Source organism: Bos javanicus, chromosome 6, assembly GCF_032452875.1.
Source record: "Bos javanicus breed banteng chromosome 6, ARS-OSU_banteng_1.0, whole genome shotgun sequence".
Taxonomy (NCBI): Eukaryota; Metazoa; Chordata; class Mammalia; order Artiodactyla; family Bovidae; genus Bos; species Bos javanicus.
In genome coordinates, this window is record NC_083873.1 from 117,428,447 (window position 1) to 117,454,482 (window position 26,036).

The 26,036-nt window shown below is 58.3% G+C and overlaps 1 protein-coding gene and 1 pseudogene across 1 annotated transcript; both read left to right on the top strand.

The window, feature by feature from the left end:
* The first annotated feature begins 67 nt into the window (after nt 1-67).
* RNF212 (ring finger protein 212) lies at nt 68-24,411 on the top strand. Its single transcript, XM_061421099.1, has 12 exons — nt 68-257; nt 2,511-2,572; nt 4,746-4,820; nt 7,867-7,923; nt 8,780-8,838; nt 9,632-9,681; nt 9,775-9,829; nt 10,599-10,644; nt 12,055-12,118; nt 23,007-23,076; nt 24,071-24,192; nt 24,274-24,411. The coding sequence occupies exons 1-12, from the start codon at nt 149-151 to the stop codon at nt 24,384-24,386; spliced, it is 882 nt and encodes a 293-aa protein (XP_061277083.1). The 5' UTR covers nt 68-148; the 3' UTR covers nt 24,387-24,411.
* LOC133249948 (bleomycin hydrolase-like) lies at nt 12,146-22,243 on the top strand (annotated as a pseudogene).
* Nucleotides 24,412-26,036: the final 1,625 nt, after the last annotated feature.

The following is a 26,036-nucleotide window of genomic DNA, read 5'->3' on the forward strand; positions in this document are numbered from 1 at the left end:
CTGCTTCGGTGCCTTACGGGCGCCTGTCGGCGGGAGCGGCAGGCTCTGGCGCGCAGGCGCGGAGTCACGGCCTCGGGCCGGGCTCAGATCCCGCGCGCAGGTCTCGCGTGGCTCCCGCGTGACGGCGGGGCACGGCCCTGGTGCAGACATGGCCAGCTGGGTGTTCTGTAACCGCTGCTTCCAGCCGCCCCAGGCGACGTCGTGCTTCAGCCTGACCAGCTGCGGCCACGTGTACTGTGACGCCTGCCTGCGCAAAGGTCAGGGCGCGGCGGCGGCTCCCTGAGGAGGCGCCCTGAGGCGAGCTTCCTGGGGGAGGGCTGGCGGCTCGAGGGCCGGGGCGCCGGCGAGAGGCCCGGGGTCGCGCGCGGCTCGGACGCCTCTGGGCTGGGGCAGCGCGGGCCCGGCACCTCAGCACCACCCGCCGCTCGCAGCCCGACGGGCCTGGCGCGGGAAGCGGGGAGGCGGGTGCAGAGCGGTCTCCAGAGGCGGCGGAGGGGACCCCGGGCGGGCCGCGAGCTGATCGGCCCCGCCCCAGGACCTGCGAGCCCAGCGCCCGCGCCTGTGGCACCGCCTTGACCGGCGTTTTCCGTTTCGGAAGTGTTTTTATTGACCTAGAGAGCTCAGGCAGGACAAAAGCCTAAATGGCAACGCGGCGAGTTCTCACAGAGTGACTGACCTGTGATTCCAGCTCACAGGTGAAGGATCAGAACATCACTCCCCGCCTCGCCCCCAGACCCTCTGGAGGAAATGGCGCCCATCAGCTTGGGCAGCCGTGAGCGGGGGTCCAGCCGGTGCCAGGCTCACCCCACACTCCTCCCCGCGCGGGCCCGTGTCTGGGCCTCTCCCTTCAGGACCCTCGGCGCACGCTTGCCCCTCGCGCCCCTTCCCCAGCCCGCCTGCTCCGGCCTGGCGCGTTTCCCAGCTCGCCGCCCACCCTCGGGCTCCTCCAGGCTCCGGCTCGACGTCGGGTGGTGCCACAGGTGCGCGGGTGCTGGGCTCGCAGGTTCTGGGGGTGGGGGGGCAGAGGCGCGTGCCCAGTGGGCTGGCCGAGTCTAGATCCTGGCAGCCGGAGGACGCGGGAAGGGGGCAGAGCCCAGCACAGGGAGACGTGTCGGAACAGCCACCACGGCTGGACAGAAGCAGGGCTCACGTTGGGCAGACTTGAGTCTGGGCAGCAGCTGGCCGGATTGGGGGTGCGGCTCCCCTGGCCATCCAGAGTGCCAGCAGGTTTGAGCTGAGGCTCAGGACCTCACGTGTGGAACAGAGGTGCCCGGGACAGCCGTGCAGGGAGACTCCAAAGGGTTGTGAGCACACAAGGGGCTGGTGGTCCAGACAGTGGAGTGCTGTGGGGGGGACTGGAGGGGCTGGGGTGAGGGGCGGGCGGGAGGCAGGAGACACGCAAGCCTGTTCTCACCTGGGCAAGAGCGTTTTCTAAAGAAGCTGGGTGAGGCCAGGAGGAGGCTGGGGTGGGGAGAGACCGCCGAAATGTCAAACCAGGCCTCCCAGGGCAGTCAGGGCACCGGCCTTAGTGTGAGGATTACCTGCCTAAGTGCCCTGCAGAGAGGAAAGAGGGGTTGGCTGGGTGCTGGGAGGAGAGAGGGAGGGCTGGGGTGGAGCTTAGGGGGTCTGTGGGAGGGCAGGAGCCCTCTCGGAGGCAGTGGGTGGGAGAGGAGGGCGAGCCCTCCCTTGGAAGACTAGGCCTGGGGTGGGGAAGGGGAGGCATCCCGCCAAGACACAGGAAGTGGGCCGAGCCCATCAGCCCTGGTGTGGGCAGGGGGAGAGAGGCACGCCTAATGCGGCCTCTTTCTCAGGCGATGACTGTGGAGGGGACAGCCCTGGGATTGGGCCATTGATGCTGCCTAGGAGGACTTGGGCCAGTCGGGTGTGGACACCTGGCCTCCCAGGTGCCTGGTGGAGAAACCGAGATCAGAGGCTGTGAGTTCTGGGCAGGGCCAGAGAGGAGCTGGCAGCAACGGGGCTGAGGAGGGACCGCTTTGGGGTCCAGGGCCAGGCGGTGGAGGAGGGGCAGGGGGGAGTGGGTGGGAGGAGGCCGAGCATGGGCGGGGCGGTGGGGTGGCCAGGGGTCGAGCCGCCTCGGCTCTCAGCTCCCAGCGCGGCCTGGCCCTCGCAGGAGCCCTGCTGCCAAGGCCGAGGGGCAGAGCAAAACCCTGGAACTGTCAGGTCAGGGGGAGCTTTCATTTTGTAGTGCTTAAAATTTTCAGCTAAGTTATCCCCATTTTATTCCTATAAAATAATGCTTGTGGGAAATAACGTGGGCTGATCTAAGATTAAGTGCTGTAGATCTGTGTGGCCACTGTTTTGGAGCATATTTAGAAAATAAGAAAAATTGTCACTGTGTAATTCTTTTCAACTATGTGCATGCCCCAGGCTTGTCCACGGTAAGTCCTATGATCCTGTATACTTTTAAAAGAAGTACTATAATTTAAGGTCTGCATTTATATGTGTTTAAAGGCACTATTCACTATAATAAAGTTTGCTTTCTTTTGTAGGTAAAAGGGATGAATGCTTGATTTGTAAAGTTGCTTGTCGTACAGTTCTACTTTCAAAACATGTAAGTTGAAGTCTATAGTATGTTAATATTAACCAGTGATTCTTTTTAAGTATCACGTTCAGTTTTTACTCAGTTGTGGTGTCTACAACTTCTGTTGATGTGCTTGGTGTGCTAGGAGATCGTGCAGACTTTCTGTATAAAGTCCACTAGTGGTTCTGAATACCTCATACGGCTGTCTCCTCACCAGAGCCTGAGCGCTGCTGGGGGGCGCCGGCTCCTGCAGCTCCTCACGGTGGTGGGGTTGGTCTCCCTGGGGTCCATTCTAGTTAAGAGGGTCGAGGGAGTAAAGTTGATCCCTTCAAGTTTAGGTTCCAAGATGTGTATTTGATCTAATGTTTAATCTGTAAAAGTTCTTTTTCTGATTACAAACGTAAAATTACCTCAAACCTCAAACATAACAGAAAACCATAACAGAATGTGAAAGTCTCCAACTCCTGCTTCCCAAGAACAACAGCCAGGAGTGTGGGCCCTGCTCTGGGTGTCGGTGGGATTCTAACAAAGTGGTGTTTCCCAGCTGATGTTCTAAAGTGTATACACCCACATTCTCTGAAAATGACTTCCTGGCGTGATAGGAAAAAACCTTTCATTTTTTTCAGTTTTTTACTATTTCAGTCTTAAAATGAACATTTTTTTTTTTTTTTTTACCACAGTTCTGCATACTTGTAAGAATATTTCTGGAACATAAATTCCTAGAAGTGGGGGAAAGTGAGGCCTGATGGGGTGGGAGGGTGTCTCCCTAACCATCACAAACAAAAAAAAGAGAGAGACACAGGGGCATTGAGAACCCAAGTCTGACTGATTCCAAAGCCAGCCAGGGCTCTTAGCCACCACACTGCCTTCAAAATAGAGGGCATCACTTCGTTAAACCTCCTCCACTGAGTGCTTCTCAAATGTGTTTGCAACAGAACCCTTTTTCAAGGAACACATATTAATATCCCACGGTCCACACTTGGAGGAACTGTTCTCCCGTATAAACTTCTAGGGAGTAACCAGTGTGTCTTAGCTTGAGCCCAGCTCTGGAGTCCAGCAGACCCAGAGCAGATTCTCGTCCTAGCTGTGGGCTCCTGGAAAAGTCTCTTTCCCGTCTACTCTGGGGCCCTCATTGCATTGTTGAAAAAATTAAATGAAATGACACTCAGACTTTTTCTATTAACATTTCCTCCTCTGTGCGTGGGGCGTGCAGTCACCCCTTCTGTGCCACTGGGGGTCCCCATCCGTTCCCCTCAGGGAAGCCCTGGGCTGTGGCAGGTCAGCACTGATGCCCTCGCCTGCCCCAAGGCCTGGGAAGGTCTCCTTGTGGGGCCTGGTCCTCTGTGGGCGTCAGTCCCGTCTCCATCACTGGGGTCCCTGCCTGCTGTGTGTAGGGCTCACCGGGGCCCGTGGAGATGGGGGCAGCCTTCTGTCTTGTTTCCTTTGAAGTACGGGGCTCGGGGTGTTGGGTGCTGTCCAGGGTCTCGGGTGGAGATCCGAGTCGGGGGCTCGCGTGTACTCGAGTGCCCGCAGCAAGTCCCCTGCCCCGCCGGCACCCTTCCCAGCCCCTGCTCTGAGCGGAGTCTGGGGCCGCTTCCCCTGTAGCTGCCCCCACCCGAAAAGCAGCTGCCCGCCTCTCCAATGAAGCGGCCGCCCCCTCCCCACCACAAGGTCCTCCAGCAGCTCCTGGGGCCCTGGCCCTTCGGGTGTTTCCTGGCTTCTGCGGGCCTCTCTCCCCGAGTGCAGCGTGACTGTCACTCCAGTGGGGATGGGCCCGTGTGTGTCCTTGTCCGTGCACCTGTGTCTCTGGAGCTGGCGTGGGGGAGAGGACAGGCAGGTGTGCCTGCAGGAGGTGTGCCAGTGGGCAGGTGCCAGTTCATGCACCCTCTTGTCACATTTACGCCAAAGTAGCTCAACACATACTTGTGAGTTAGAGATTGTGCCGGTTGCTCTTCCTGCTTCTGATTCCACCGATTGCTTTGTACCCGGCTGCCCCAAGCCCAGCCGCCCGGAACTCCTCAGCACCACCCTTGGTCAGCAGCCCTTGGTCCCCTAGGAGGTGGCGCTGCCCCTCGCCCGCACCATGGCGTCCTCGGGGCCCCGGAAGCTGCTGTGATGGTGTCCTGGCTGGTCTCGGCCCTAAGGCACATGGCCCTCTGGACCCTGGAGGCAGTGTCGGCAGAAGCAGCCCTTTCTCTTTCAGACGGACCCCAACATCCAGGCGCTCTTCATGGGCGTGGACAGCCTGTGCATGAAGTACGCCAAGGAGACCTCCCAGGTAAGTCCCCAGGCCCTGGAGGTGGGGTGGGAGCCCAGTCTGCGCCCGCCCCCACTGTGGGAAGGCTGGGCACCGCTCCCGTGTCTGAGGGCATGAGACACAGCGGCTGCTTGGTCAGGACGCCCATGCTGCCTAGGGGATTGAGGGCTGGGCCTCAGCTCTGGGTCTGGAAAGTGGGCTGGGGGCGTCCAGACACTGGGCAAGGGGGCTGCCTCTTCACGCTGTGTCTCCTGACACCCTCCCTGACCCCTCGTCATGCCCGAGCATCCTGTCCTGACCCCTTGTCGTGCCTGCGCATCCTCTCCTGACCACTCATGCCCGCGTGTCCATTCCTGACCCCTCCTCGTGCCCGCACGTCCTCTCCTGACCCCTCCTCTTGCCCACACGTCCTCCTCTGACCCCTCCTTGTGCCTGCGTGTCCTCTCCTGACTTCTCGTGCCTGCACGTCCTCTCCTGACCCCTCGTGCCCGCACGTCCTCTCCTGACCCCTCCTCGTGCCCGCGCACCCTCTCCTGACCCCTCCTCTTGCCCGCACGTCCTCCTCTGACCCCTCCTCTTGCCCGCACGTCCTCCTCTGACCCCTCCTTGTGCCTGCGCGTCTTCTTCTCCTGACTTCTCGTGCCTGCGTGTCCTCTCCTGACCTCTCGTGGCCGCGCGTCCTCTCCTGACCCGTCCTTGTGCCTATGCGCCCTCTCCTGAGCTCTCGTGCCTGCGCGCCCTCTAGTGACACCTCCTCGTGCCTGCACGTCCTCTCCTGACCCCTCATGCCTGCGCGTCCTGTCCTGACTTCTCTTGCCTGCACGTCCCCTCCTGACCCCTCAGCACAGACACCCTCCACCTGTGCTGCTCCCAGACCATAACCTGGCCCGAGGACACGCGTTCTCCCACCTCCCAGGCTCCAGGGCGGCATGGCCGTGGTCAGCTCCTCCTCGGCTTCCTTCGAGTCCCAGGGTGGGCTGCTGTTGGGCACGGCCTGCAGACTTTGTGCGAGTGTCATCAAGTCTCACTCCTGTCTCACTCCAGCTGGGGGCTCAAGCCCTTTTTTGTTTTGTTTGTTGGTCAGGCCGACACTGAGTCCCAGAGGCTGGCCCCCACCCAGGGCAGGTGGCGCGTGGCTGCGCCCGAGCACACCCGAAGCCCTTGCCCGCAGTGGGGCTGCTGCCACCTGATGCTCAGGGACCACCCCCTGCCTGGCCTCTTGCCCACAGTCAGCTTTGCCCATGGCCCTGTTCCTGCTGTGGCCTCACCTGTCCTGATGCGTCTGAATCACGGAGCCCTGCGTGCTTGTCCTCACCAAGGTCCCCCTTGGAAGCAGCCTGCCCGTGGGCCTTGCTGGGCTCAGTGCCTCGGGTGGGGTTCCCCGTGACTGGCTCCCAGACGCTGCTGAGCAGGAGCCCGGGGCCACACCCAGAGCGCTGCTGCTCCTCAATTTGGGCCCTGCTCCAAGGCACGCACTCAGAGGTCAGCTTCGGACATCGATCTCTCTTGCCCTGAGCTTGGGACCCTCGGGAGAAGTGAGCTGAGAGAGGTGATTGTCACCTTGTCTTGCTTCTGTGACAGGAAGGCAGCTTTAGACCTGTTCAGACCCCTCCCAGGGGCATGGCCCTCACCTCCAGTCCCACCCGGGAGGTAGAGGGAGAGGCAGGAACAGTCCCGGGCTGACGAGTGAGGACTGGGTGCCTGCCTGCGAGGGCCCTGGCGGGGGCAGCAGAAGTAAGGACCATCGGTGTGATCTGGAGCCTTCCTGGGACGGGGCCTCAGGAGCTGTGAGGACTCGTGCAGTGGCAGCCCTGGGTGCACTCGCATCACCCTCTCCACGGGTGGGCACTCCAGGCAGAGCCTGTGTCCACTGCCCCTCCTGTGGGTGGAGACGCACATCCCTTGTCCCGTGGGGTGGGTCCCCGACGGCAAGGGCTCTGAACCCCTCTGATGAGGCAGCAGTAGAACGGCAGGGGCTCTGGCAGGGTGTTTGCCCTCCACCTGCGGCTTCCCCCGCTCCAAGGCGGTCAGTCTATTTGCACAGAAGGACGTCTTCCCTCCATCTGGACCAGACCAGTGAGCCCTGGGAGCATGCCCTGCCGTGTGCATGCCTGGGGGCAGAGCCCTGGTGGCAGGGAGTGACTGGGGGGCATTTACATGGTGTTGCCTCAACCAGCTTGCTCAGTACTGTCTCCGCTGTCTCTCAGCTGTGCAGAGATGACAACAAGAATTAGGCCCAAACAGTTCAGTTCAGTGTTTCAGGAGGGTGCGTGTCATGTGAAAACCCCAAGGTTGCAGAATCTCTCTCTCTGGGGCCTTCCCTGGTGGTCCAGTGGCTAAGACTCTGCGATCCCAGTGCAGGGGCCTGGCTTTGATCCCTGGTCAGGGAACTAGACCCCGCATGCTGTCACTGTGGATTCTGAATCCTATAAGGATGGAAAAACCCTGCATGCCACCACCAAGACTAGGCACAGCCAGATAAATACATGAACGAACAGCTCCCCCTTCCCACAAGTGAGTCCGTCATTCTCTCCTAACATCCGTCGGTGCCTCCAGGAACAGTCCAGGCTCTGCTCCATAGACATGGAGGTTGGGGCTCAGAATAGGAGACCAAGGGTGGTGCTGGTTTCAGGCACTGTTGGCCTTGACCAGCTGGCTAGTAAAGGTCACTGGGCTCTCAGAGCAGTGTGGCCCTGCCAGCCGGCCTGGTGGCATCCCTGCCCAGCGAAGTCCTGGTCGGGGGGCTACTGTGATCCAGTGGCTGCTACCTGACGGATGGCATATGGTGTGTGTGGGTCGTGTCCTGTCCTAAGTCCTGAGCACCACTGAAGCCACGTGGAAGGGAGGCAGAGCAGCCATCACGCCCACGTGGTCTTCACGTGAAACCCATGGCACTCACCACTTCTGGGTGGAGCTCGCCCGGCCACGGCTGCCCACTGAGCCTGGGGTCTGCTGGCTTCCGCTCTGGCTGCCGGGCAGCAGGGGGGCAGTGTCTGGGGAGGAGCTGGGGCTTTGGGAAGCCCCTGGCCTCAGCCTCTGCAGCAGCTGATACATGTTGTCTTCTCAGATCTCAGAATTTCAAGAAAAGCACAGGAGGAGACTGTTAGCCTTCTATGGAGAAAAGGTAACTCCAGTCAGCAGGCCACAGGGAGCGAGGTGGCTGTGTTACCCCATCCTGGCATGGGCCACTGGGTGGTGTCTGTCTGCAAACGCTCAGCCCGCTGCATGGTTCCTCTCTGAGGTCAGCCATGCAGCCACCTGGGGACCCAGCTGTGGTTTCACCTCCACCTTGGGCATCAGTACAGACCCATGATCACCCCACAGTTTCTGTGGTGCTTTTTCATAAATGTGAGCATAAAGTTGTTCTGGCCGATCTTCACAAAAGGAGGTTTAGTGCCCATTTGCTTGTCCCCAAAGCATCCTCCTCACTTGGTTTTGAAACTCAAAAGAAGGAAAGTAAAGCTTTAGTGAAAACAGATGTGGAGCTTCAGCTGTGACTTGGGTTGAAGCCTCCTATTGGGCCGTGTGGGTGGAGAGGAGCAGGGGGTGGGCATCGGGAGGCGCTCTGCCCGAAGGGCGCTCCGTGGTTTGGTTTGGAACAGTGCTGGGCTGGGCTTTGCACTTCCTGGAGAGATTCCTAGAGCCGGTTTCCGACACACCTGGTGACCTGCTGCTGCTGCTGAGTTGCTTCAGTCGTACCCGACCCTGTGTGACCTCAGAGACGGCAGCCCACCAGGCTCCCCCGTCCCTGGGATTTTCCAGGCAAGAACGCTGGAGTGGGCTGCCATTTCCTTCTCCCGTGCATGAAAGTGAAAAGTAAAAGTGAAATGGATTTGGTACAAATTCTTAGAAAAAGTGCAAGGGCCACGGTCATGTCACTTGCATTCTGATTCCTGGTTTAAGAACTTGAGAATTCTCTTGTTACCTCTAAATTGTCACCTGGCCTGTGTGGTAACGGGAAGTCACTCGATTGTGTTCAGATTTCTCAGTTGGAGGAGTCCCTCAGGAAGTCGACGCTGCGGGTGGAGCAGCTGCAGAGGTGAGTCCTGGGGGGCGCGTGGCGGGGAGGGGGCGCGCGGCGGGTGGGAAGGCCTGGTGTCTCCAGATTCAAGTCTGCCTGTTTGCCTCGGTCTCCAGGTGGGGTGTTTCTGGCGTGGTGGGTTCTGGGCCAGGCCCCGCCTCTGACCACTTCACTCCGCTTGCACTGGTGTGGCTTGCGTCTCCTTCCAGGAGGGACCTGTGCCCCCCGCCTCCACAGCTGGCACCCTCACCCCAGACCACGCTTGCCCGGGTCTTCCCACCTGCCCCAGTGGTGTGTCTGCTTCTGGCTCTGTCTCAGGGACCGTGGACGCTTGTCCACCCCACACACCAGCACCCAACTTGTTTCACGAGGTCACCTGGAAGCAGGCACGAGTGTCCTTTGGGAGCTGGGCCCAGCAGCCGGTCCTGCTCAGCAGGCTTCTAGGGAGTGCCCACTGTGTTCTTGCGGAGAAGGCGATGGCACCCCACTCCAGTACTCTTGCCTGGAAAATCCCATGGATGGAAGAGCCTGGTGGGCTGCTGTCTGTGGGGTCGCACAGAGTCGGACACGACTGAAGCGACTTAGCAGGCAAGCAAGCAAGCACTGTGTTCTCAGCGCTGCCTGCTGTGGGTTCTGGGGACTCGGGAGCCCCTCTGGGGTGGACCAGGCCCGTGCAGGTTCCCGAGGTGAGGAGGGGCCAGGGTGTGTCATGGAGAAATGGGTCATTTCTGTTTTCCTTACTTCAGATTGGAAGGAATTAGCTGGATGTAAACGTTTGCGACTCAATAATGCCTTTTCTCCATCTGTTTAGGGTGAGGTCACAGCAAACATCTTTCAGCACAGGAAACACTACAGCTTCAAGTAAGTGAAGTGAGGCCTGGAAGGGGGAGGGTGGCGGAGGTGCCGGGTGCGCCTGAGGCTCCAGCACTGCGCCTCTCGTCACAGCACCCTCAGCAAAGCCGAGCGGACCTCTTCTGTTCCAGCCCCGTGGCTCGTCAGCCTCTGAGAGGTCTGCACCCTCAGCCCCCGCCCCCAGCGCAGGCACTGGGCACAGGTGCCCCCTCGCCGCTCATTCCCATCCCCAAGCAGAGGGCTGGGCCCTTCCCTGACTGGGATGGGAGGGCTGGGTGGGCTGGGCCGGTGGCAGCCTCTGGGACCTAAAGCCCCTGGGGGAGTGTTTTTCTTGGAAGGTTGCACTTGGCCCCTGGGCAGCAAGGCTGATGGGATGCCCTGGCTGTGCCCGCAGGCCACACCCCCGTTCCCAGCTCTTCAGAAAGTAGGGAGCAAGGCCCTCCTCCCAGCTGCCCTGTGCACCTGCGGGAAGGCCTGGCCCTGTCCCCACCAGCCTGGAGCAGCTTAATTAGGGAGTGGGCGTGGCCAAGCACTACACATGTGAAACACGTGGGCTGGGCGGTGGGGTGGACAGAGACAGTGGTCCCGCCCCGGACGTCCGGCAGGAGGTGGAGGAGCCCTGGGACGGTGCAGGTGGCGAGGAGGAGCCCAGAGGGGACGACCTTCCCGGGAAGGATGGGGGCTGGAGACAGGAGGCCCGTTCCAGCCACACAGCGGGCGCCTCTGTGTCCGTGGGCAAGTGTGTCTGCTTTATGGGCTTTGCTGGCCTGGGCGGGGCTGTGATCACCACACTCTGGGAGTGCTGAGCAGCTGTAGGGAGGGGGCCTGCAGGGGCTCGTGTGTGCACATCTGCACATGTGCGTGCATACGTGTTTCTCTTACTTTAGTGCAGTCAGCCCATGACTGGCTTGCTGTCTGTGTAACAGGGTAGAGTCCATGGAAGTTGACCTCATGCCCTCTCCGAGGAGAAAGGTGAGTGCACTGACATCACGCGTGTGGTCCCAGGCACTTTGCATGGATGGTATTTCCCAGCGTAGATAGCTGTCCCATGGCCCACGCGCAGAGGCGGCTGGTCGCCAGGCGGCTCCAAGGAGAGGCCTGGTGGGGAGGCCCCCTCTCGCTGGCCTGGTGGCCTCGTGACGCCTCAGTTCCTGCTGCTGCCGCGCTCACGCCCCCTCCAGCCTGGGCAGCGGCAGTGCCCACTGGATGCCCTGCGCCTGCAAAGTCTTCCTGTGTACCGTCATGGACCCTCCTGCGAACAGAGGGCCCGGGCCTGTGAGGAGAGACGACGCTCGGATTCTGCCTGACAGGAGCAGTTTTGTCCCTGTGCTGTGACTGACTTCTCAGAGTCGGCCTGTGCCGGACACGGGGCACCAAGTGCAGGACAGGCCAGAGGTGGGGGTGGGAGCAGGGGGCCAGAGGGCCCGGGAGGGGCCAAATCAGAGGGGCTCTGAGCACAGCGGCCGCGGGAAAGCCGTGAGGAGGGGCCTGCTCACAGCCAGCCACACCGCAGCCTTGGCGGTGAGCGAGGGTCATGCGGAGCCAGCCCAGCCGTCCCGCGGATGCAGGGAGCGGTCCTCTTGGGCTCTGCGAGGTGTCAACCTGCCCTGGGTGGGCGGGGGCTGGAGCCCAGAGGCGGGGAGGTGCTCCCGTGGGTGGACACTGGGTTGCTGGGCAGTGTGACCCCCCTTGCAGAGTGTTGGGAGTTCCTCCGAGGCTGTCATCTTGCCAGCAGAGGTGAGGCTGGGGTGGGGGCGTTGGCAGAGGGGGCCCTGGATTGAGGCCGCCAACAGCTGGCGCTCACCGTGTGATGGTGGAGCGAAGGAGCCCTGTGGTGCCAGGCACGGGAGTGGGGCGAGGGTGCAGCGGGTACACCGGGGGTGGTGGCTGGCGGGCAGCAGCAGTAGTGCCAGGCTCAGGCTCCTGGCCCCCACCAGCTGTGTGCCCCCCACCAGGCCCCACTGCACAGTGGGAGGGCTCGGGGCATTGGGGTGGGGTGGGGCCCCGCCTGGCGGGTGCGCAGTGCAAAGCAGGCCTGCCCTCACTGCCGCCTGCCAGCATCTGTCAGCATCTGGATTTCAAGGTGACAAGACGCTCCCAAAGTGAGGATTACTCAGGATTTTCAAATTCCTAATGTCAGCCAAGAACTTCGTTTACTTTTCCTCTTGTGAGATCCTTAAAGTCACCAGTGGAGCCTTCATCCACTCACCACCTGGGCCCCTGGGGCTGCAGGCGCAAAGCCGCCAGCGGCCGTGTTCTCGCACACAACGTTGACGTGTGTCAGGGAGATGTGACTGAGGTCTGTGTTCTTAGCAAACAGGGACAGTCTCTGCTCCTGAGCCAGTCTGGAGCGTCAGCGGTTGTTTTCTCTTTACGAGGCAGCCTGAGGTCGCCACTGGCCCCCCGAGGATCTCCCTGCTCAGCCCACCTCGGGACGGACGCATGGGTAAGTGGAGACGCCTCGCCTCGCCCAGACCGCACGCACTGCAGGGCCTACCCTGCCCCAAAGCGGGCCACTCCTGCAGGCCCAGCTGAGGGTGCCAGCCCTGCTGTCCTGTCTCCGGGCACAGACGTTCCAGTGCCGTTGTGCCTCCTGGCGGCTGTCGGCATGGCCGCGGGTGAGCGCTCGGCCCTTCCTGGGGTCAGCGTGAGCACCAGGCTGAGGCTCAGGCTCACGCTCAGTCCCTCTCTGGAAGTTCCCTCGGTGTCGGTGTCGTGGTGGTGGAAACGCACACGCTTGAGCCGAGCGCTGGCTCCTCTCGGCCTCAGGGTCTTGGCTCGCTCTCGCCGTGGCTGTTGCATCTCCGCCCTTGGTTTTCTGTCCTCTCGCTGAGGCTGAGGTCCTGAGCATCACCCCTGAAGTGTAGGTGTTCTGTGCTGCCTCGTCCAGGGCCTGTTGGTGCCACCCTGGCACCTGAGCACCTGGCTGGCGCTTGATTTCCTTCTGCCCAGCCTCAGAAGGAAACCGTGCGTGCAGGTCAGGGCTGCGCCTTCCTGTCTCCCTGCCCGCGCTCTCCTGGGATCTCAGGCCGTCAGTCACTCCCGGGCGCTTCCTCGCCTCCTGCCCACCTCCATCCTGTGCAGCTGGCGTGTCCACCGGTCAGGGTTCCAGCCGCTTGTTCCGTGGACGCAGCACCTCTCAGCCCCTGTGAAGCCTCCTCTCCCCCGTTCTCAAGCACTGCCTGCTTCCTGCTGACCCGTTACGTTGGTGACCGAGGCAGCCTTCCCTCTGGGCAGTGGGCATTCTGGGCCCCCACCTTGGCATTGCCCTGCAGGGGTCGGTCTCACACCAGTGTCTGCAGGCCCAAGGCACCGAGCCTGCTGCTAGGGGCGCCTTCCCCTTGGGAGCCCGGGGCCTGGCAGATGGTGACTGCAGCTCCCTGCTGCGGATCACAGCAGGACCTTGTTTCCTCTGTTCTATCCGTATCTTGTCAGAGTCCATAATGGAAAAGAATAGATTAATGTGTAACTGAGACACACATCATACGCTTAGAACTAGACAACATTGTGAGTAAACTGTACTTCAGTTTTTAAAAACAAGGGAAAGGACCGTTTTAAATCTGGAGGAATGGAAGCATTAAGAAGGCATTTAGAGGGCAACAGAGGCCGACGGGCGGAGAGCGCTGAGGCAGAGAGCAGACGGCTGGGCGGCGGGAGCAGGCGCGCGCCGGCCCCTCCCATCCCGCGCTGAGCAGCGGGTCTGCCAGTAAGAGGCGACCCCACCCCCGAGACGCGCTCCAGCGGCAGCGCAGACGCAGTCCGGGTGAAAGGAGTGAGCCCGCGCGGGACGACGCCGAGAAACCGACCAGCAGCGGGTGGCCTCCTGGTGACGGGACCCCAGCGCTCACGAAGGTGTGCACACCAGGCCGCGGCGCAGGTGCCCGAAGCAAAGGCTGGCGGGTGCCGGGAAGAGCCGAGTGCATTCCGGGAGCACGCGCTCCTGCTCAGAGGCGGAGACAAACAGTTAAGTGGACACGCAGCGTGGGCCTTGGACAGTGTCTGGTGTGAGTGCCCGCCAGAGCAGAGACCTGCGCCTGCTGTGCGCTGTCCGCGGGGGACCCGCCTCATGCCCGCAGGTGCAGACAGGCTGAGACACAACTCAGGTGCCTCTGCGAGCAGCATCCTCCCCGCAGCAGGCGCCCGTGCACCCCCAGGGCAGGGCCCCTTCTGGACGGTTCAAGTCGGCTTGTCAGACACAGTCGTTAGTGCAGACGCCCTCAAGCGCGTCAGGCCAAAACCACAGTTTTAAAAGGAATCATCCCTTCAGCACTTACATGGACGTTCACTGTTGGTGATTGATGGAACTACTAGGCAAGTGACACTAAGGTCAGCACCACTTACCTGATAAGCACTGTGCCCCCCGCAGTGGCGGGACGCAGAGGGGCTTCCCAAGGTCAGCTGGGACATTCTGTGAAGAGGACCTTGCAGTGGGGTGTGAGACAGGCCCTGACACTTGGGAAGAACTGTTTACACGGAGGGTATTTTGGGGCCAAAGTGGAATTAAGTTGGAAATCAGCAACAGACAAAAAAAAAACAAGAATAAAATATTTGAAAACAATTATAACTACCTTATGGATCAAAGGAAAAACACAAAGCCTTTGACCGTGTGGATCACAACAAACTGTGGAAAATTCTTCAAGAGATGGGAATGCCAGACCACCTTACTTGTCTCGTGAGAAACCTGTATGCAAGTCCAGAAGCAACAGTTAGAACTGGACATAAAACAATGGACTGGCTCAGAATTGGGAAAGGAGTACATCAAGGCTGTATATTGTTACCCTGCTTATTTAACTTCTGTGCAGAGTACATTATGTGAAATGCCGGGCTGGATGAAGCAAAGGCTGAAGTCAAGATTGCCGGGAGAAATAGCAATAACCTTAGATATGCCACCCTAATGGCAGAACTATACCGACTATACAGTGGAGGTGAGAAATAGATTTAAGGGACTAGATCTGATAGACAGAGTGCCTGATGAACTATGGACTGAGGTCCGTGACATTGTACAGGAGACAGGAATCAAAACCATCCCCAAGAAAAAGAAATGCAAAAAAAGCAAAATGGCTGTCTGAGAAGGCCTTACAAATAGCTGTGAAAAGAATGGAAGCGAAAAGCAAAGGAGAAAAGGAAAGATATACCCATTTGAGTGCAGAGTTCCAAAGAATAGCAAGGAGAGATAAGGAGATAAAGAGATAAGGAGAGATCACTTCCTCAGTGATCAATGCAAAGAAATAGAGGGAAACAATAGAATGGGAAAGACTAGAGATCTCTTCAAGAAAAGTACTCTTGCTTGAAGAATCCCATGGACGGAGGAGCCTGGTAGGCTGCAGTCCATGGGGTTGCTAAGAGTCGGATGCGACTGAGCGACTTCACTTTCACTTTTCACTTTCATGCATTGGAGAAGGAAATGGCAACCCACTCCAGTGTTCTTGCCTGGAGAATCCCAGGGACGGGGAGCCTGGTGGGCTGCCGTCTGTGGGGTCGCACAGAGTCGGACACGACTAAAGTGCCTTAGCATAGCATAGCATAGCATAGCAAGGGAATGTATCATGCAAAGGTGGGCTCAATAAAGGACAGAAATGGTAGGGACCTAACAGAAGCAGAAGATATTAAGAAGAGGTGGCAAGAATACACAGAAGAACTGTACAAAAAAGATCTTCATGACCCAGATACTCACGATGGTGTGATCACTCACCTAGAGCCAGACATCCTGGAATGTGAAGTCAAGTGGGCCTTAGGAAGTATCACTAGAACAAAGCTAGTGGAGGTGATAATTCCAGTTGAGCTATTTCAAATCCTGAAAGATGATGCTATGAAAGTGCTGCACTCAATATGCCAGCAAATTTGGAAAACTCAGCAGTGGCCACAGGACTGGAAAAGGTCAGTTTTCATTCCAATCCCAAAGAAAGACAATGCCAAAGAATGCTCAAACTACCGCACAATTGCACTCATCTCACATGCTAGTAATGCTCAAAATTCTCCCAAGCCAGGCTTCAGCAAAACGTGAACCATGAACTTCCAGATGTTCAAGCTGGTTTTAGAAAAGGCAGAGGAAGCTGAGATCAAATTGCCAACATCTGCTGGAACATGGAAAAAGCAAGAGAGTTCCAGAAAAACATCTATTTCTGCCTTATTGACTATGCCAAAGTCTTTGATTGTGTGGATCACAATAAACTGTGGAAAATTCTGAAAGAGATGGGAATATCAGACCACCTGACCTGCCTCTTGAGAAACCTGTATACAGGTCAGGAAGCAACAGAACTGGACATGGAACAACAGACTGGTTCCAAATAGGAAAAGGGGTACGTGAAGGCTGTATCTTGTCACCCTGCTTATTTAACTTCTATGCAGAGTACATCATGAGAAACCCTGGGCTGGAAGAAGCACAAGCTGGAATCAAGATTGCTGGGAGAAATATCAATAACCTCAGATATGCAGATGACACCACCCTTATGGAAGACAGTGAAGAAGAACTAAAGAGCCTCTTGATGAAAGTGAAACAAGAGTGAAAAAGCTTAAAGCTCAACATTCAGAAAACTAAGATCATGGCATCCGGTCCCATCACTTCATGGCAGATAGATGGGGAAACAGTGGAAACAGTGGATGACTTTATTTTTCTGGGCTCCAAAATCACTGCAGATGGTGACTGCAGCCATGAAATTAAAAGACGCTTATTCCTTGGAAGGAAATTTATGGCCAACCTAGATAGCATATTCAAAAGCAGAGACATTATTTTGTCAACAAAGGTCCATCTTGTCAAGTCTATGGTTTTTCCAGTGGTCATGTATGGATGTGAGAGTTGGACTATAAAGAAAGTTGAGTGCCAAAGAATTGGTGCTTTTGAACTGTGGTGTTGGAGAAGACTCTTGAGGGTCCCTTGGACTGCAAGGAGATCCAACCAGTCCATCCTAAAGGAGAGATCAGTCCTGGGTGTTCATTGGAAGGACTGATTCTGAAGCTGAAACTCCAATATTTTGGCCACCTGATGCGAAGAGCTGACTCATTGGAAAAGACCCTGATGCTGGGAAAGATTGAAGGCAGGAGGAGAAGGGGAAGACAGAAGATGAGATGGTTGGATGGCATTACCGACTCAACGGACAGGGGTTTGGGTGGACTCCGAGAGTTGGTGATGGACAGGGAGGCCTGGCATCCTGCGGTTCATGGGGTCGCAAAGAGTCGGACACAACTGAGCGACTAAACTGAACTGAATGGCAGAAAGTGAAAAGAAACTGATGAGGGTGAACGAGGACAGTGAAAAACCCGGCTTCACTCAACATTCAAAAAACAAAGATTGTGCCATCTGGTCCCATTATTTCATGGCAAATAGATGGAGAGGCAATGGAAACAGTGGCAGATTTTATTTTGTTGGGCTCGAAAATCACTGCAGGTGGTAAGTATAACTGACATTAAAAGATGTTCCTTGGCTGGCGCTCCAGGTGTGAGAGTCAGGTCGGACCGCCCAGCCTGCAAGGTGCTGTGCTGTCCCGGCGCCGGCCTGAGGACCCTGAAACTACCATTCCCCCGCTGGGCAGCGCCATGAACAGAGCGGGTATTCCAGCAGGACTGAATTTGGAGAAGGTAGCGGCTCTGCTTCAGAAACTGAATTCCGACGCTCAGTTCGTACTGGCCCAGAATGTCGGCACCACTCACAACCTGCTGGACATCTGTCTGAAGAGGGCCAGGGTCCAGGGTACTCAGCATGTGTTCCAGCACGCCATGCACCAGAACGGCAAGCCCGTCACTGACCAGAAGAGTTCAGGGCGATGCTGGATCTTTTCTTGTCTGAATGTTATGAGACTTCCATTCATGAGAAAATTCAATATTGAAGAATTTGAATTTAGTCAGTCTTACCTCTTTTTCTGGGACAAGGTTGAACGCTGTTATTCTTAAATGCTTTTGTGGACACAGCTCAGAAAAAGGAGCCTGAGGATGGTAGGCTGGTGCAGTATTTGCTTGTGAATCCTACCAATGATGGAGGACAATGGGATATGCTTGTCATATTGTTGAAAAATATGGTTTTATCCCTAAGAAGTGCTTCCCTGAAACTTACACCACAGAGGCAACCAGAAGGATGAATGATATTCTGGATCACAAGATGAGAGAATTCTGCATACGACTACGGAACCTGGTACACACTGGTGCAACCAAAGAAGAAATCTTAGCCACACAGGACTCCATGATGGAGGAGATATTCAGAGTTGTATGCATCTGTTTGGGTAATCCACCAGAGACATTCATCTGGAAGTATGGAGACAAAGATAAAAACTATCAAAAGACTGGCCCTATAACATCCTTGAAGTTTTACAGGGAACATGTCAAGCTGCTGTTCAATATGGAAGATAAGATTTGTTTAGTGAATGACCCTCGGCCTCAGCACAAGTACAACAAACTGTACCCAGTGGACTATTTAAGCAATATGGTCAGAGGGAGAAAACCTCTATAACAACCAGCCCATTGAGTTTTGAAAAAGATGGTTGCTGCCTCCATCAGAGATGGAGAGGCTGTATGGTTTGGCTGTGATGTTGGGAAACACTTCAGTGGCAAACTGGGCCTCAGTGACGTGAACATCTGTGACCATGGGTTGGTGTTTGGCGTCTCCATTGAGAACGTGAGTAAAGCTGAGAGGCTGACTTTCGGCGAGTCACATGACCCACGCCATGACCTTCACTGCTGTCTCAGCAAAGGATGATCAGGAGGGCGTGTTCATAAGATGGAGAGTGGAAAATTCCTGGGGTGAAGACCATGGCCACAAAGGTTACCTGTGCAGACGGATAAGAGGTTCTCTGAGTACACCTACGAAGTGGTGGTGGACAAGAAGCATGTCCCTGAAGAGGTGCCAGCTGTACTAGAGCAGGAGCCCATTGTCCTGCCAGCCTGGGACCTTGTGGGTGCTTTGGCCAAGTGATGTTGCCTCCAGCTTTTCCTCTTCCTGTGGGACCTGAAGTAGCTGCAAAAGACAGATCCAGGGACTGAAGCCAAAGTGACATAGGTGACTGTGTGTTCCCACGGAACAGTCAGACTCTTGGATTTCTACTCCAGGAACCTCTTTGGGAAAGTGTGCTTTATGCTGAAACAAAATATTCTTAAAGAAAAAAAGGGAAAGCTCAGGTCACACTGTCTACTCCCCTCATCTCCAACAGCTCAGGATCTGTTAGCATTTTAATCAGATCTAATTGTCTGTCTTAACTCTGTCACACCGGTGTGGTGCTGTGTCTGTGTTAATAGGCCGGAGAGGATGAGCAGTTGAGGTGTGTGGAGAGAAAGCAGACCGACTGCTCCTTGCTCCTGGAGCAGAGTGGGAGGGCGGCGCCCTGACATTAGAGCTCAGAACTGCATGCTGCCTGACAGTATCTCTGCTCCTCCGAGGTGGCAGTCACTGAAGTCAGTTTTTGTCAAGGTAATTCTATGTGCCTCGAATAGCCCAGGAATGGGAGGTTGATCAGAATTGACATGATGCCTTCCAGTTGTTCTGAACTGTGGAAAACACGGCTCTACTTGAGTCTTGGTTAAGTAGAGGGTTAGAGAAAGTGGGTGAGAGAACAACAAAAACCTTATCATGATCTGAATCATAATCATTAGAGGGAGCTCTCGCCAAATGGTTCAACTTCTGCCTCTCGAATTGGGAGTTGGGTGGGCACAAAAAGGGGATATCATTCATTCCCCTGCTGAGAAGCTTTTGAATAAAACACTGTGCTAAAAAAAAAAAAAAAAAAAAAAAAGATGTTCCTTGGAAAGAAAGGGAAAGTGAAAGTTGCTCAGTCGTGGCCAACTCTTTGTGACCCCATGAATCCATGGAATTCTCCAGGCCAGAATACTGGAGTGGGTAGCCTTTCCCTTCTCCAGGGGATTTTCCCAACCTAGGGATCAAACCCAGGTCTCCCGCATTGCAGGCGGATTCTTGACCAGCTGAGCCACAAGGGAAGCCCAAGAATACTGGAGTGGGTAGCCTATCCCTTCTCCAGGGGATCTTCCCAACACAGGAATTGAACCAGGGCGGATTCTTTACAAACTCTGGGAGTACAGTGGAGGACAGGGAAGCCTGGCGTGCTGCAGTTCGTGGGGTCACAAAGAGTTGGACATGACTTAGTGACTGAAGAATAAGTGCAGTGCGTTTCCACATGAATCCTAAGATCCACTGATCAGATTGTTCCTGTGGGATTTGGTAGGAGCTCATGGTTTGGGGGATTGTCCTCTCAATGAGACCTGACAGATCTATCTACTTCTTGGTTCCTAAGTGACCTGAAGAGCTGTCATTTTCAGCTAATGAGTCTTATGCTTTTTTCATAAACTGGAACCTGAGGAATGAGCTATTTGACAGTGGAATTTTCCTCGTTGAATTTCGGATTGGGTACAGCATGCGTCTTTGGACCTAAAATGTGTGTCCTGTGGACACACGTGGTTGGGTCATGCCCGTGATCTCCGCCTCTGAGTAGAGCGTTCAGTCTGCTGGGTCAGCACAGCTGCTAATGGGTTTGGACTGCCTCTGCTGCGCTCTGTCTGCCGTGTGGGGCTCCGTGTTTATCCGGATCTCCTTAGCTGCCTCCTCTGGCGGTCACCACTCTTAGTGCACCATCTGCCGTGGACTGTGTCCCCTCGAAGCTGTGGCTCTGTTTGGAGCTGGGGTTTTCTGGAGGTCAGCGTGGCTCTGAGGGTGGGACTTAATCCCATTGGATCTGTGTCCTCCCCGGGAGACGCACACGTGGGAAGAGGTCACGTGAGGACACAGCCCGAAGGCGCGTCTGCAGGCGGGAACCGGGATCCACCAGATCACCAGGACTCAGATCTGCCTGTGCCCTCCCTGGGACGCCCGCCTCGGGACTCTGGGAAACAGAGATGGTCGTGGCTGAAGCCGAGCCTGCAGAGCAACGCGGAGCCAAGCCAACCAGGGGATGCCATCCCGTGGTTCTCGTGCCTCGGGAGCCGTAGCCTCTCCTGCCACCCGACCGAGTTCTGATCAAGTGGTTTCCCCCCATCCGGGAGGCTCTGATGATGTGGAGCCGCGGGTGACAAGAGCCCGCAGTCCGGCTCTCCTGCTTGCTTTAGAGATGCTCACTGTCTTAGAGGCAGGAGGAGTCAAGCCTGCTCCACAGGCGTCTGCGCCTGCCTCCTTCCCTGTGGAGCCGCGTGCCTGCGGCGTCACTCTTCAGACCCAAGCACGGTTTCACTGTGGGGCAGCTTGGCCAGTAGTGAGCTCTCCGAGGTTTTGGCTGCCTGTGAACAACGTTGTCTTGAGGATGCACTCCCTGGGCAGAGTCTCAGTTGACAGCATCGGGCAGGGTTGTCCTGCTGTCTGGCCCCAAGTTTCTGACCAGGAGTCACCATCAACCCTGTGCTCATGTCCCCGTGTCCCCGTGTGTGAGGAAATACTCTCTTTGCTGAGGACTCTCCGCCCTTTGCTCATTTTGGAGGGCTTTTCAAAATGGTGCGAGTCCTGAGGCCTCGCCCCGCTCTCCTGGGATGGCTGTGGCTGGTCTGGGGGTCTGCGTGCTGGCCACAGTGCCGTGCCCTTTCCTCCTGCTCGTGACCCCAGATGCAAAGCCACAGGGTCCCCGCCGCCCTCTCGGCCCAGGCGAGGGAGCCCCCTCCCCAGCCTTGCGGCAGTGGGTGTCCAGGTGTGGGGCTGTCAGCTGCCTTGGCGGTGTTCTGGAATGGTCCAGTCTCCTCGCGGATTTCAGCTCCGTGGCAGCTTAAATCAGTTCTTGGCAAGCACCCCTGGAAGAATCGAAGCCATGGGACCGTGGCTCAATCCCCTTCCCGGTCCCCATCCACGAGCCTGTGTGCAAGGCCAGCCATTCAACTGTCTCAGTCGCCCAGCTGTCAGCGCCCAGGGCCTTGTCCAGAGAACCCCCGTCCTGGTGTCATGGGCACGAGCACCCCACGTGCCCGGCAGTGAGATGTACTCTCTTTAAGTGTCAACATGGTTTCCATCTGAATCTTTCAAAAGGAAATCTTGCCAAACGCCCTCAGTTATGCCCCCTGCGTTCCTGAACCGAAACCTGGCCCTGACCTGGGGACGTCCTCAGCAGGGCACTAGCTTCCAGTCGGGCTGCAGCTCCGGCTCTGCAACAGCTCCTCGGTGCCTCCCGGCCCTGCCGCCGCCTTGGCCTGCTGAGCACTGGGGTCAGCACCCTCAGGACAGAGACCCCAGGGTCCCTGGTTCTCAGGCAAGACCCGAAAGACCACCAGCTGTGGGCCTGGCGCCTCTCTTACTGGGCTCAGACCGCTGCCCACACAGCCCGTGAGTTGTTGAGCTCCTAGGGCCTTGGGGTTCTCGGCGGTGTTAACGATAGTCGTCCCCACAGAGTCCTGTAAAGCACGGGTGAGAAGCTGCTGCCGCTGGTCATCAGGGCTCAAGCGCGTGAGTGCCGAACACAGGGTCCTTGCTGGGAGGCCAGCAGGCGGGGCGCCGCGGGCCGGACGGGCTTGCAGTCCCCAGGAGCAGGAGGCAGGGCTGCTTGGGAGGCATGGGCGCAGGCCTGGGACAGAGCCAGGGTGGGGGCTGGCCGTGGAGCGCCAGCTGGGCACACAGGCTGGCAGGTGGCAAGGCTGCCCCACTTGTCTGGGCTGAGTGTCACCACAGGGTCAGCAAGGCCCCAGGTTGTCAGACCCTGTAAAGCCCCCAAAACAGCAGCCCCCAAACACAGCTGCTGAGATGGCTCATCTTGGCTGTCAGCCGTTCTGGGGGTCTCCCACGGCCACCTGCAGTGGGCTGCGTCTTCATAGTGCACACTGCCCCAGGCAGAGAGACAAGACCTCCAAGGCCATGTAGTGCTGGGAGAGGCACTCACCCTCTCTGGTCCAGGTTGGTCACGTAAGGGGTACGTGAGGGGACACAGAGGAGCCTCAGCTAAACGCTGGTGTCCTCTTTCCTGCTTCCTCCTGTTGCAACTCCAGAACTGAGATGCAGGAGAATTCAGGTATTCGAAAAGAACAGTTTTTTCATACTTGCCCCCTGGTGTGGCTGAAGCACACCAGGGACCATTTACATCTTTAACAGAAGATTCTTACTAGCCGGGAGGGGTCAACGGCAAAAGTCGGAGGGTAAGCCTCTGCGCCTTGGGTGGAGACCGCGCAACGGTCCCAGCACCTGGCGTTGCCTGTGGCTGCCACCCTCCTCGGAGCCAGAGGGGCCTCCTTGCCAGTGGCCCTCAGGTTGGCATGGGTCCAGATGTGGACTGAGAGCTGCCGCACACAGGAGTGTCCTTCCCGAACGGAGCCGCGGGCAGCTGGGTGGGGGGCAGTGGCATCAGACCGCCTGCTCAGATGTAAAGATGGGCACTCAGGGGGTCCTGGGTGGGGGTGGCGATGGGCACAGCCCCCCTGACCTCTCACTGCAGGCAGCATCGCCCACCGCCCTCAGCACCTTGGCCTGACGCCCCGATGCTCCAGCGAGCCCCAGTCTCCCAGGTAGGTCCCGCCCTTGGCTCCTGGGGGCGCCAGGACCCTGCCCATACCGTCCTGGGCTGTGAGGGAGGCTGTGCTATGGGCACTGTTTCACGTTCTTGAAGCTGAAAGGAGACATGGATCACCGTCACGAAAACCCTGGAGGAGCATCCTGGCTGCAGGACCCCGGGGGCAGCAGGGTCTCTTGACAGGCAGGTGGCCACTCTGCAGGTGCTGCCCCTGCTGCCCCGAGGGGCTCCAGCTGGAAGGGCCCACGGCGCGCCCAGCCCAGCAGCACCATGTGCAGGGGCAGCCGTGCCAGGCGCGGGCCGCCTTCCCGGGGGCTCTTCAGCCCTGGGAGCCCAGGCAGTCTCTGCAGACAGCAGACCCTTCCTTCCCTCCCATCCCTCACCCAGAGCCTGTCTACACTTTGCCATTTAGCACTGTCCAGACCCCTGGCCCCCTGCCCATGACTGACAAAGCCATCCCCTCACCTGCCTGAACACAGGCTGCAACCCAAACCTCCGTGAGGGCACCTTCACCCCACTCCATGCCCTCTGACCCCCAGACAGCCAGCCCTCAGCTCCATGCCCTTTGACCCCCAGTCGGTCCCCCTACTCCATGCCTTCTGACCCCCAGGGAACCAGCCCCCTGCTGCACACACTCTGACCCCCAGACAGCCAGCCCCACTCCGTTCTGTGCCCTCTGACCCCCAGGGAGCTGTCCCCTGCTCCACGCCCCCTGACTGTAACTTGACTTTTTCAGCATCAGCACAGAGGACCCTGGGAGTCCCATGTGGATGCTCTGGGCCCTAGGAGTGAGCAGCGGTCCTTGGGGCCTTGCCAGGGTCACCACAGTCCAGAGTGGGCCTCGCACGAGGCTGCCTGCTGGGCACTGCTCCTGCTGGACCCGTGGCCCCAGGCTGTCTGTGTGCCCTTGGAAACTGAGAAGCAGCCGACCCTTGAATGACCATGGAGTCAAAGGCACTGCTGATTTTACCTATCAAATTTGCTGCTAGGATCCCGGTCCTGCAGATGCCCTGTGAGTGGCCAAGGCAGAGCCTGGCGCCTGCGGCGAGCAGAGGGCCAGCACCCAGGCAGCCCATCAGCATCTCAGGGCTGATGCAGAGGCAGCGTCCAGGTGAGTGGGGCCCAGGGAGCAGCCAGGGTGCAGGCCCCGAGAGCCCCCGCAGCCCCTCTCAGTAACCCTGTCTCTCTGCAGGACCTGCAGGCCTCGGGGGGCTTGCACGCGAGTGCCAGAAGGCTCACCCTAATCTGGGTGTCCGTGCCGCTAGCCTGCCTCTTCCTGACGGAGCAACTTGGCCACGAGAGTGAATAAATGGCCTTCGGGCTCTCTGGAGCAGCAGTGTGACGTGTCTGCTCTTTATGCTGTAGAACCTCCTTACAGGCAGCCAGCCCCCGCCTCCCTGCTGGGGACTGCAACAGGCTTCTGGGAGGTGGTGGGCTGGTCCAGGCCGCTGTGGGGATGAGGCCGGCAGGGTGGCCTCATGGGTCGGACCCGCCCTTGAGCCCTGTCATGTGCGGCTCATCTGTCTCCAGCCGTGGGCTTTGCACGTGACCTCCCGTGGGCCAGGTGCGCCCTCCTCGCCCCACGTGGCTTGGGACATGGTGGGCTGGAAAGAAAGAACTACAGTCCTCACGTCACAGTTCGCTGAGACCTGCCCCCAGAGCCCTAGGTCCTCTCATCTGGGTCAGGCCCGTGGCCAAACGCAGGCGATCTTCCACCCTGGGGAGCTGAGCAAGGCAGGGGGCACTTCGCTCTGGCTTCCACGCTGCGGGCGTCAGAAGTGCTCCTGAGGGCACAGGTGGCGCCGTGCCGGTGTGCCTAGGTGTGCGCCTGCAGGGTGAGCACGACACCCCAGACGGGGATGTGGGCGCTGTGCAGGCCAGAAGGTCCCAGGGTGGACGGCTCGGCAGGAGGGGTGAGGGGCGAGGGCGGCAGGACCAGAGGGGACTCGGCGGCCGCAGAGGAGCCCTCGTGATGCCGCCTCCAGGCTTCCTGCAGGTGGAGCCCTGGCTCCGTGGGTCTGGGGCCTGGTCGTCCGTCCTCAGCTCTCAATTCCCCTCTTCCATCACCTCGTCTCCCTTTTCAGAGAAAAACCCCGATGCCACGTTTTAGCGTTGTTTACCTTTGGTGTTTTTCACATTGGAGTTTCAGTCCCGTGGGCGTCTAATCAGGCTTGTACCTCCTGCCTTCTCCGCTTGGCTGACCGCTAACACCAGCACATCTACTTTGCTTTTTCAGTTCTCTTCATTGGAAAGGCAAAATTGAATACAAATCCGAACAGTAGTGCACACGCTGCTGTGGACAAAGAAAACACACAGCCCAGCGCCCGAGGCTCCCGTTCAGACCTCCCGTCCAGGGGTGCGCCAGCACCAGCGTCAGCCCACGCCCGGCAGGCGGGGGGCCGCGTGAGGGGGCAGGCCACAGCGCCGACGGCCTCGGCCTGCTTTGGGCCCCACGTGTCCTGGCAGCTCAGGCCTGCGCCGTCCTGCCTGGTGGCCAGTGGCCTAGAGGTGGCCATGTCCAGGGAGAGCTGGGCCCGCCTGGTGTGGCAGCCACACTCAGCCCAGGTGGGGCCCTCACCCCGCCCTGGAGGTGGGGTCAGGTGTGACCTTCCCTCTCAGCCCACAAGGGGCCCTCACCCCGCCCTGGATGCGGGTCAGGTGTGACCTTCCCTCTCAGCCTACGTGGGGCCCTCACCCCGCCCTGGACGTGGAGTCAGGTGCGACTCACCCCATGTGTCACATGAGGACACCTGCAGCCCGGGAAACATGTGACCACATCTTACCCCGCAGGTTGTTCCATTCCTGCAGCCTCCATGCAGTCGGGCCTCGGGGGGCGGGGGGCGGGGGTCTGGCGTGGGGCCTGAGCTTGGCCAACCCAGCAGGGCCTGGTGTGGACAAGACTGTGTGTCACACAAACCCTCCTTCGAGGGCCAGGGGAGTTAAGCATGTCTGCTC

Excerpts from the sequence above, each read along its gene's own strand:
- RNF212 (XM_061421099.1), top strand. The coding sequence starts at position 149 with ATGGCCAGCTGGGTGTTCTGTAACCGCTGCTTCCAGCCGCCCCAGGCG. Across the intron at positions 9,682-9,774 it reads AGGAAACACTACAGCTTCAA|CAAAGCCGAGCGGACCTCTT; the intron begins GTAAGTGAAGTG and ends CAGCACCCTCAG. Across the intron at positions 12,119-23,006 it reads ACCTCGGGACGGACGCATGG|GCAGCATCGCCCACCGCCCT; the intron begins GTAAGTGGAGAC and ends CTCTCACTGCAG.